The 12,315-nt window shown below is 39.9% G+C and overlaps 1 protein-coding gene across 7 annotated transcripts in view; it reads right to left on the reverse strand.

The window, feature by feature from the left end:
- fgfr1a (fibroblast growth factor receptor 1a) overlaps window positions 1-12,315 on the reverse strand; it is a 29,200-nt gene that overhangs the window by 13,828 nt on the left and 3,057 nt on the right. For 2 of the 7 annotated variants that reach the window (XM_077600236.1, XM_077600234.1), the window contains exons 1-2: window positions 8,985-9,545; window positions 3,854-4,034 (exon numbers count right to left, since the gene is read on the reverse strand). In XM_077600236.1, coding sequence (XP_077456362.1) covers window positions 3,854-3,941 — 88 coding nt within the window. In that variant the 5' untranslated portion in view covers window positions 3,942-4,034; window positions 8,985-9,545. Of the gene's footprint in view, window positions 1-3,853; window positions 4,035-8,984; window positions 9,547-12,315 lie in introns of those variants that run through there. The other 5 variants (XM_077600231.1, XM_077600233.1, XM_077600230.1 and 2 more) reach the window with 5 other exon arrangements.

A 12,315-nucleotide genomic window follows, 5' to 3' on the forward strand; every position in this document is an offset into this window, starting at 1 on the left:
TGCCGCTTGGGAAAGAAAGGTGAAATTTGATTACAGGAATGAAGAGCGAGGAAGCATCACAGAGCAGGACACCTGAGCCCCCACCGTTCTAAATTACTACATAGCCCAAGAGGGAGGGAGTAACCCAATTATGTTGATACACAGTCACAATGGCGTTGTTTGTGTGGTTACAAAAAAGGTAGGAAGAATTGCCGGCCAACTTTGTACAAGACTAAAAATACCACACAATCAGAGTGACGGTCTTCTTTCATCGTTACTTTTACACAAATGTCTAATATAAAAGTGATCTGAGAACGGTGACATCTTTTTCAAAGGCAATTTGCAGAAAACACGACCCACCACAACACCTGTGTATCATAACCTCCGTATAACCCCGCCCACCATCCCAACAACGAGAGGACCAGAAAGCCCGGGAAAGTTAGCATAAGCACATGAGCGCACAAGTGAGGGCCTGCAGTGGCAGGTTCTAGTACCAGTTGCTATGGTGACCCCATTTGGGCCTAGTAAAGGTATTTCCTGGATCGCATATGTCTGACAGGCCCTTAATCCCAGCAGGAAAAGGGGCCAGGGGTTAGGATCAACTTTCTCCTCAGAAACACGACTGAAGGGTCCAAAGCAGAAGAGACTTTTATGGTGATCCAACCTGGATTGCCAACCTAAACACAAGGAAAGCCTTTTACTCTGTGTGAGGGCCATTTAGTGTTTCTAATCCTGACTACAATACAGAGATGCCACTGATAGAGCTGTGTCAACATCCCATCCGTTAATCTGACTGCAGACATGATAAAACAGGTTGAAACGATAAAAACAAACCCCCCAAAAAGTTGTTTTCAATTGCACCAGTTCCAAAAAACGGTGCGTGTCAAACTGCAATGAGTGTAGAAACTAAAAAAAACAACGACTGTGTAGAAATTTCCAGACAGATTTTGTTTTCAACTCTCGTCTTAAATAAAAAAATAACCCCGAGTGAACATTTCTGCTCGTTTGATCTCGGCGAAGCTTCCTGCTGCTATGATTGGATTACATTGGATTAAAAATCCTCAACGCCTATCTGGACTTTTGCTCTGACTCTTTGGGGGGGGGGGGGGGAAGAGAATGATTGACATGATTTAAAATCATCCTAATAAGAGAAATACTTAAAGGAATTTACGCAAAGAGCTAAGCACGCTTAGACGCATGCGACGGGGGGTACGCAAAAAAAGCTCAGTGGTGTGAAAGGAAGAGTTGGCGCCAGTCATTGGAACACACTTTGGCTAAGCAATAGGAAGCAATACGCTGCATGAATGACTTCTGGGATTTCCTGCTCCCACTGAAGTGATGGCTAAATGCGGCAAAATCGAGTGGCCGGCCTGAGCTCTGTTGTTGCGCTTTTATTTCAGCAAATACAAGAGATTGAAAAGGTGGGCCATGCGTAGACGGGATTGCCGTGAGACAAAAGGCAGGACATGCAGGAAACAAGAATAGCACAATAGCCATTAGCAAGTCCACAAAAATTCAAGAAGAAATGCAACAAGAAAGCACTCCAGTGGAGGAGCCTTTCACTGCTGAATGAGCGGCTGACAATTAGCATGGATTAACAGTTGGAAGCGACGGAGCAGCAAAAGTTACATTTTAAACTCTTCCTCTGTCATTCAAATGAGATGAATACCATTTAGCTTCAAGCTACGACTTTAAATTGGCACTGAAGAAAAATAGGACGGACAATGAAACCCCAACCGAGCACCTGATTTTTTTTTTCTCGAATTGTTAACACGACTTTAAAATGAAGAAATCAAAACCATCGGCAGCTCAAGACAAAATCACAATGACAAAGGCATTAAATATCTTCTCTTTCAATATTTTTTGAAAGCCACCATATATTGCAACTTGGCTCAATGGTGACCCAGAAATATTTGCGAAATTTGTAAAGATTATTGATTATTTTGTATTTTCAATACAATAACACTATACAGTAATCCCTCGATTAGCGCATCTTGACTACGTTGTTTTTTCCCACTATCTTTTTTTTTTTTTATTCATAAAAATGTGAAAATACACACTCCGAACTGAAAAAAAAAAAGTTATAATATGGGTTACCCTACTTCGCAATTTTTCGATTATCGCGGCGGCCATGTCTGGTTAACCGCAATATTCGAGGGATTAAAGTATGTATGCTTTATGTAATGTAAACTGCCAGATCCAGATGCAGGTTTTTTTCTGACAGACGTATTTTTGACAAACACAAAATCAAGGTAAAAATAAAAAAATTGAATTGTATCAGGCTAAACCTTGAGCGAGATACAACATGAATTATTAAAACAAGTAATGAAAACACGAATAAGATCGTCATTACCACTTCCCAACATTTCCATCATTTTTCCTCTGCTCATGACAAAAGGAACGAAAGCAAATGTTTGCGCTGTGATTATTTGTTGGCAGCTGAAGTCATTTGTCACCCAGCAGGAACGTGAGGAATAGTGAAGCCTTCTCAAGATGCAGTCAGTGGGGGAGCAAGAAGAAAAGCACAGAGGCGCAGAAATAATACCTGGCCATTTGGTGGATGAGAACTGGGGAGTGTCTCGCACCTGCCCAAGACAAATAATAACGTGCCAATATAGCTAACCTGGGAGACAATTATTCTCCGTAAACCTTATTTTTAAACTACGTCTCTGCGAGGGCAACTATACGTAGCACTCATCGAGGAAAAACCTGGATGTTGAATCCATGAAATGCTGTTAATCAGCACTTCCAAATTTGGTCACACTGGCAAGTAGGATACCCGTTTCATGGCGACAGATGGGAATCGTTTACTTCAGCCTGCCCAAACGTATCCTTTGCTTTTCCACTATATTTTAAGGCTTTTTTATTCGAATCATAAGTTGAGCTGATAATATCTCTCTGTCAATTCCCACATCCGGCTACGGTGTGTCAACACCCAAAATCTTCAACCCACAACTTAAGTTAGCTATTATGGAAATGCCACTTTTCCAAAAAGCCCATTTACAGAGGATCCGTTTCTCCGCATCACAAAACTTGTAAATATGTACGACTTATAACTTACTTTAACCGCAGTTTATGGTCAAACAATCTTTATAGGTCCATTAAAACTTGTTTCTTCAATACACCACGCATATTACAGTGGTTAGCCAATGGGGCGCAAGTAGGCGAGACAATCTAAAATTCAGGCATTTGATTTGCTGAAATAGTGCTGGCCTTTAAAAATGTCTGACAAAAGCTACCGTATTTATTCGAGTATAACGGGCAAAATTTTTACCAATTTTGAAGCAAAGTTGGGGTGCGTGTTATACACGAATCCCGGTGAAACACTGCCCTGCGCTGGTCGACAAAGTCTCCTCGGCAGCCGTTTTAATGGATTTAATGGAGGATTTAAAATTGTAAATTACATTTGAGAAGTGTTCATACTAATAGTTTGTTTAACCAGGTTTCCGTAACATATGTTGTGAATAAATGTTTTGTCATGGCAACATGTGTTCAGCATTAACCAGTTAGTTACAAGTACTGGTGCAATCCTCCACAAATTATGGGTGGGCATTATACTTGAATAAGTAAGGAATTTTGGAAAAAATGACTTTTTTCTATTACCAAAAAAATGAAATTTAATTCTTGTCTTTCCCTTTCTTTGATTCTTTCCACTAGGATGCACTTGATCAAAAACTTTAAAGCTCCTTAAATGGAGGACTCTTAAAACAAATGTCAGACTACACTAAATATGGCGTGCATGTGTGTCAAACAACAACACTTTGCTTATCAGCGAGCTATTTATCAAGAGCAAAGATAAAGCGGACTTAAGAGTTCACTTGAATCGGCTCTAAAAATACAAGAAGCAAAGTAGAGCTTTATCTCACAAACCAACCTGCATCAGGAATGGCAGGGCGGCACTGTATCCTTAAAATCTGGCCAAAGAAAGCCAGTAAGAAAGGTAAACTTGGCCTCATCAGCATCCTGTTGAGGGAGCTAGAATTGTTGCCTTTTCTGTGACTGGAACTCCATTCAGAACTTTAGTGGATCAGCAGTGGGTCATTTGCAGATTTAAACTGTGGGGAGAGAAGAAAAAAAAAGGACAAATTTAACGGTCTGTCTGGTTTCCGAAAAAACAACCCACCAACGAGCAAACATGCCAAAGCACAAGTACTGCAAGTAAATCAAAATATCATAAAAACAAGGACATTGCAAATGACTGCAGAGGTACTTAAAAGACATTATCATTCGTTCAGAATGATAATCAAGTACACGGTCGATTGGTCGCCGGTCTTTTGGTCACCCGGAAGGGAAGTGATAATTACCATTTAAATCGTTGCTCAAATTCCCTAAATACAAACTACGAATGACTATTTAGTCATACTTAATTCCCTAGTGATTATTAGGCTAAAGAAAAGCTCCAAATTTCCCGGAATTGTATTGTTTTTTGTTGGAGAACTTGTTAAGACCCAGACTGACGTAGCTTCTTAAAAGGGACAACGCATGTACATACAAACTCTTCTACACTCACACGTCGGCTCAGTGAAACTGCTCATAGCCATTGTTGGCTTTTATTGATGCGTAGACCGTGTTGTTTTACCTTGTTTTGTCGCCGATCTTTTGGTCGCCGATCTTTTGGTCGCCGGTCTTTTGGTCGTCGGTCTTTTGGTCGCCCGTTGGCGCGGTCGGGGCGACCGAAAGACCGGCGACCAAAAGACCGGCGACCAAAAGACCGGCGACCAAAAGACCGGCGACCAAAAGACCGGCGACCAAAAGACCGGCGACCAAAAGACCGGCGACCAAAAGACCGGCAACCAATCGACCGCACACGGATAATCAGGAATGTAACCACTTCAGTCAGAGGAGTTTTGCATAGTTTGATAGAACAAGATAATTTGTGATCAAACATTTTCAATAACATCTCATTCTTTAGTTTTCCAGGCTGGTCTTCTTCTTAGAAATACACTCGGGGGTTGGGGTAGGGGGATTTAGCCCTGTGACTGACCCACACACGTACACATCTGTTTGCATCATCACCCCAAAGCATCTGGCCTGGGAGATTAACACTTGCCCCTACCCCCCTTGAGGAATCTGTTAAAGAGCAAAAAAAAAAAAACGACATCGTGTTACGTGACACCGTTGTAGAGAGACATCATTTCCACACTTTGAGATCTATCACCTAACATTTGGTTGGGAGCCAAGAGCCTCGACAGCCATTTGCTCCGATGCACTGCGAGGACACGCTTGTGGGCCTCGTTTACCACACACATACACACAAATGACTTTGCGTGGCTGTCCGACTACAGCAGTTCTTTTTAATTAATTTTGCCGTGAGAACTGTTAGTCAGCGGTGAAAACACAGACGTCACATGTGAGTCAAATCCCTAATTGGGTTTATTTGTTTACTCAGATCAATGTTTTGCTGCAGCTACATTTTTTATGAGATTATCACAAGTGAGTGTTGTGGTTTCAAAAAGGCACCTCGCGTCCCTCTACTAAGCTCATTCGTTTCCCCTTTCCGAGAAGACCGAGTTGGGTCAGGGGGATCCGAGAGTGATGTCGAAGCCTTGGTCATCGGCGTTTCGTAAGAGGTGACTCATTCTTTGGGATGACTCCAAGAAAAAGCTCCTGCGCTAAGAGCACACACACGTTCCCCGGCACCACGGCCGTGTTCCAAGCATGACACGGACCTCAGTCATCTTAAGATCCCACGAGAGTGGAAGTCAAACGACAGCGTTTCACTCTATAGCCAACACAGGCTTTGACTTGTTCTGCAAAACGTCAGACTGAAATAGGAACTCATTTCAGGAGAGGTATGCAGTATTAGAGCAGAAATAATAAAGAAAGAGGTTCCTTTTGGATTGTGTTTATAGACCATTGATTGATTAATGTAGTGTGAATTTTCAAATGACTCATTCAAACCGACGCAACTCTTTGGACTGTTTTTCAATAGTTGGATGACTGGAGCAATTACGTAGGTGGTGCGCAATTTACAGTCATTTTACAGAAGTAGAGGGACAAATATACTTGGAGTTTGATGGTGTCATCATTTTCACTATGCTAGCCAGACAGTAGTGGGCATGAAGACGCAAAACGTATATAGAAAATAAAGTTATATACTGTAATCCCTCGAATAGCGCGGTTAATGTAGACCAGACATGGCCGCAATAATCAAAAAATTGCGAAGTAGGGACACCCCTATTATAACTTTTATTTTTTTTCCAGTGCTGAGTGCTAGTAGCAAGAGTGGCTTCCGCTTACAAGTTTCAGCATGGATTTTCACATTTTTATGAATTTAAAATAATAATATTTTTAACAATAGCGGAAAAAGCAAAGTAGTGATTTTGCAATAATCGAGGGATTATTTTATAACTGTTTTAAAAATTATAACTACTTATTACTTGCCTTCAGTGCTGAGAGTGGCTTCCGTTTCAGCGTAGATTTTCACATTTTTACAATAGCGAAAAAAACGCAGTAGTGATTTCGCTATAAGTGACGACGCGATAATCGAGGGATTACTGCTTTTTTTTTAAAATTATAACTACCTTATTTTTCTTTTTCTTCAGTGCAGAGTGGCTTCCATTTCAGCGTAAATTTTCACATTTTTATGAACTTAAAAATTGTAAACAAATAACTGCGGGGGGGGGGGGGGGGGTTCGCAAAGTAGTGTATTTACGATAAGTGACGACGCAATGATCGAGGGATTAATGTAATACCAGACTACTGAGGCTAAAGCATATACGAATCTTTTCCCCTGACAGACTGGTAAAGTAAATATGTGGTTTACCAGCTGGATTCCAAGAGATAACACTTAAATGTAAAAGCATTCAAACTGCTTGACACATTGCCATTTGGTTCACATGCATCTCCAAAAATGCAAGGTGAGGCTAGCACAGAGAATGTTTACATTTCCACATGTGATAGGAATCAGATGTCAATACCTTATTAAAAGACAACACCTTCAATTTCTAAACTAACAATATAGTAAAAGACAATCATGTAGTATTTGTAAGCCTAAATAGAAAAATATTATTAGTCGCTTACTGTTTGCGTTATTTATATTGGCAGTGGCTCCTTAACCGGTAATCGGTTAAATAGTCCCAGGGGCTATTTAGCCGGTAACCGGTCAAATAGCCTATATGGCCCCATATGGCTATTTAGCCGGTAAGAATACTGTGTGGGGTAAATAGTAAGAAACTACGGCTACGGAGCCACTGCCTAAATAATAGTCATTAAATCCCTATTCACCTAATGTTAAAATCTATCAATTGGCAATGACACATCAAATTTCAATAAGATTGGTTGAATGGTTTAGAAAATCCCCTATTCACTCAATGGTTACCGGCTAAATAGCCCCTGGGACTATTTGACCGGTTACCGTTTAAGGAGCCACTGCCATTTATATTTGCATAGAAAACAAAATTAGCATCTGGACATGCCTCATTTCATGTTCTCCTGCATTCGTGTTTTCCTCCCACATTCCCCCCCCCCCCAAAAAAACATGCGTTGCAGGTTAATTCAAGACTAAATGATGGTTGTTCATCCACGTATATACAGTATATGTGTTGTGATTGGCTAGCGACCAGCTCAACCGACGTCTCACCCAAAACGAACAGGGATAGGCTCCAACTCATCCATCCAAACTTAAACCACACGGTATTCAAAGCACACTCATGTATGACCTCAGGAAATCTCAAGCATCTACACAATTGGTCGCCGCCTACAAGGGTGTTTTGTTTTCTCCATAGCTTTCTGCAAGGGAAGTTATAACGACATGAGAGAAGGGAAACGATTCCCTGGCGAGGACGAGCGCAACGTCAAGCAGAACTGTCAACAATATTGGATTGATTTCTCAGTGTTATGAGTAATACGTGTGGAATATTAATTCTGCACACATTAATTTGACCAAGTTTGTAATAATGTGGACAACATAGTAGAGATGTCCTGATATATTTTTACAGGCGGAGAGACTGTCAAGAACCCACTCAAGCTGTTGTTGTTGTGTACACTAACATTTCCATCTATTCCGCAGGCATTCGATACGAGTATCAGTATAAAAACATATTTTTTTATTTTACAACCATCAATGTTGTCAAATGAAGTTGGTTTCATTCAATAAACCGTTAGGACTGGAAGGATTTAGCATATTTGAGACTAAATTGTAATAAATATCTTGTAAAGTGTGTGTAATTGACAAGTCACAATGCCAGAATACAAGTGATTGTTATCAGAATTTGGAATATATACTGCAAAAAAACGACGAATATTTCTAGTCTGAACAAAACCTTGCAAGCAAAGCAAACCTGAAGAAAAATACTGTGTAATAGAAAATGTTTTGAGAGTGCAAAACCTAACATTATTTGTAATCTGAACAAAAACATCGCAAGCATCTGAATCAGGAAAAACGGATCAAATAAAAAAACACCAAAAAGAAGGAATCTGAAGCATATCTGAAGAAAGGATCCTTTCAGTGACATGTCGTTTTAAGAGAAAACAAAATTCAATTCATCATTTCATGAGAACTAACTCAGAATTGGCATTCCACAAGGATAACTTGACAGCATTTCCTCGTGAGTCGCTCCACTGGAATTTGTCAAAACTGTCCAAGAGACATTTGGCAAGATGGCCACAAAAAAACCATACAACATAAAAATACAAGTAGCACATATTGCATTTACATTTAATGGGGTAAGCGAGGGGGTGGGGCTTATTGACTTTTCTTTTTAACTATACTGTGAAAATCAAACAAAACACTCAGTTCAGAGTGGAAAATATTTCTGAAAACGGCTTTAATACATTCCTTTCCTTTTCTGCAATCCTAAAAACGACATGCCAGAATTTCGCGAATATTTTAATATTAAAAACGTTAAAAAGCGAACATTTATAGAAGGATTGAAGGGGGAAAAAGACGTTTCTTATCAGTAGAATCTCACATTACAGCGGGAAACAATGCTGGCCCCGCAGCACGTCAACACACAATAAAAAAACGTGTTTGGGGAATAAGAAAAGAAAAAGAAGCAGCTCACCTTACGGGCAACCAGCCAGCGTTGGTCTACTGAGAACACTCCAGAACTGAGATTGACTGCAAAAAAGAAAAAAATACTAAAAAAAAAAGGAGTTTAAATCCAAGTTTAGCTTAGAAACTCGCGCATATTTTCCGAAACTCGGAAAGTGCGGAGTTCAGAGCACGCGTGCCAGATTAAATACCAGAGAAAGCGGAACAAAAACTTCCGTGGGATGAAACCAAACGTGGGATGTACTCCCGATTTTTTTCCACCCGCAGGTTTTCTTTTAAAAGCCTGCTAACACAAACAATGTTGGCCAACTTTAGTGGTTCGGACCTCCATTGAACGCAACTTCTTCACTCACGGTAAATCGCAGTCTTCGCTTTAAAAATGCTCTTTTACGAGTCCTTTAAGTCGTTTGTTGTCTAGATTATTCCTCACGGGGAAAGAAAAAGCGGTTTAAAAGTTTTGTGGGTATTTGGAGTGAAAGAAAAGGCTTGAAGAAGGAGAATCCACGCAACTAACTCCAAAGCTCCCCCTTAATTTTCTGAGTCGAAGATTTGCATCCTCTGAAGAATTGACGAATGCAATAGCGGTGGTTTCCGGTTTGTGCTTTGCAAATAAAAGACGATTGCGAAGCTTGGATGGAACGTGCAAAATTGTCGTGCAACGTTGTTTAACAACAAATTAGTCAATCAAATTTTTAAAACAGTTTCAAAAATAGAGAGCATAAAATAAAGGAATTCTTATTCTTAATAGTAACACAAGTAGTTTATAGCGAGTTGTGGCGTTGCATAAACAACGTTTTGTTTTGAAAATCACAGGTCCGACTTCCTCTCCATCTTTAAGCCGTGATTTAGCAGTTGATGGCCATTTGGTTGCTTGGAAGAAACCTGGCTCCATCCACTGTCCCTCTGTGGATCTCCACACTTTGCATTGTGGGAATTGACAATTAAACCTGTCCATTTCTATTTGTAAAGCTAAAATGATTAAAAGAAAAACGGACATACTCGTGATGAATTTCAAACATGTTCAAATAAATAAATTGAGGCCACTTTAGGGACAACTGCAAAAATGTACTCTATAGAGTTGGGGTCGGGGGATCTCTATAGTCCAATTTAACTAATAAATGATTATTTGTTTTTTAAGACGTGCTGATGTGCTATCAATCTTGGCTAAATGTGTAAATGAATGCACAGGTCCAACCAATCCCCTGCTTGCATTTTCATCACTTCCTGTTCCAAGCATGATTGCAATAAACCTTCTTGTGCTCTTGTACCTTGGCATCAGTTCAAACTTTAACGCAAGTCTGGAAAACATCCAGCGAGTCATCCGAACTGATCAAAACAAATTTTTGACGGGTGCCTCTGACTTGCTGTCACATCTTAGAAATGACCGATCGCCGTAAAACACGTCGAATTCGGCTTAGTAGCAGATAACGGTGGAGCAGATGTGTTTTTTTAACACGTGGCAGGCAGCTTTCCTTCAGCAACATGTGTGCAACATTCATCCTGTGTCATTTTGAGACTGTTAATAAATAAAGGGGACTTTGTTGTTTTGATTTAGAACCAAAAGACAATTGTTGCACTATTAAAATAATTCTCTTTTGAAAAATGGTTGTTTAACAGATAAAAGCTTGAGTTCACACTTTTAGAGAAGGTGAAAAAATTCGAGCCTTCGTCTATTAGGATTCGACAGGCAATTTCAACTCTCTACGTTGCACGGTTTGGACAAACGTAGCAAGAGAATCTTAACATACACACTCACACACCCACAAATCACGCTTTATATTAGGATTATAGATGATACATTTATTTTTGACTTTATTAACTGTACTCACTCCTAAATAGGAAATGGGTGTTTTACCAGAAAGTCACTAGAATGTTTTTTTCTACTTTCTACTACAAATAAATGTTGGAATATTTTTGGCAAAGGCAACAGCCAAAAGCGAACAATGGAATATCAGAATGCCATTTTTTTAAAATAATTCAGTATTGCTAACAACCTGCCTGCACTTGAATTCACATCTGAAAACTGTTTACAAACCAGAGGAGGCATATTTATGGCCATGTGAAAAGGAATTAGAATGATATTTGTGTAATCAGATCTGACGGCGTTTAAAACAATAGCTGGAAAGAGCCATGGTGAAATGGTTTGATTTGAAAATAATAAAAATGATGCTTTTTTCTTGCGTGGTTGTGTTTTTTATTCGATTTGAAATATGGAAAGTACCAGTGGCGGTCCGTGCATTTTCTAGTAGCGCCTTCAGCTATCGGAATCAATCCAACCCTCAAAAACGATTTTATGGCTGTAAAACCTCTACTGCAGCTACAGCTGCGACACATTAAAAATCATCAATAACAACCTCATACTATTGAAATATTATTTAGGAACGTAGCCATATTTTACTCACAAAAATCCTTTTAAACTGTACACAATATCCATCCTCCTTTCTTTCTTCCTCCTTTTCTATCGCCATCAAAGCTAATGCTGAAAGTCGAGCCTGTCCTGTCGTATTTCTGGCATACGTTTTTATTCAAATTAGTGCTGAAAATGTTCGTTCCCGGTTGCGACAGGCTTGCTTGCTTTGGAGGTGTCCGACCTTTCTTAATGATGTCCAGCTTTTTTTCTTGAAAAGTATGTGATGGAAAATGGCTTTGCCAGCAAATCTGCAACCAAATCCATTTATTTTCCTCCGTCGGCCGTTGTGGGTTGACAAAACCGCTATTAAATCAACACAACAATATATTTGCTTGTGTAGCTCGCTCCAGATACAGTTTGGTAGCTCTGGCTAGTCCACTCTATCACTAGCCAATCATAGTTGGTGAAAGCGATGACTTATCCCTACGCCTGCGAGAAGGCCTTGGTGTCACCAAATCGAATTCTGATTGGTTGAAGCAACAGTATTATCGACGCTTGTTTAATGCAGCAAAGCCTGCAGAACTGATTGTGAAGGCGTTGAGGCAGATTTCTGACCCTGGCAACAAATAATGGCTGAAATGTGATTGGCTAAATGCTCTATTATGAAAACACACATCTGGAAGCAGTGCAACCAGGGGAAAGCAATGAAAGGATGCTAACAGACAATTTGGAATTATTTACTAAGTATTAATGGCCAAAATATAATATATGATTCAGATATTTCTTAGGCCAGCAGAGAAGGCCTTGAAGGCCCTGACGGCACACCACCGGAAAATACTGTAAACCATGAACTCTCTGTTCCACATTGGCGAAAGGGACAAGTTAAAAAAAATGTTTTTTTTTTTAAGTCAACAACAACACGCTAGTTTTGCACCATTCCTTGGGTAATTCCAAATCAAACACTAGGAAACGCGTTACAAGCTCTAAAAAA

The sequence above is a fragment of the Stigmatopora argus genome, chromosome 5 (genome assembly GCF_051989625.1).
Source record: "Stigmatopora argus isolate UIUO_Sarg chromosome 5, RoL_Sarg_1.0, whole genome shotgun sequence".
Classification (NCBI taxonomy): Eukaryota; Metazoa; Chordata; class Actinopteri; order Syngnathiformes; family Syngnathidae; genus Stigmatopora; species Stigmatopora argus.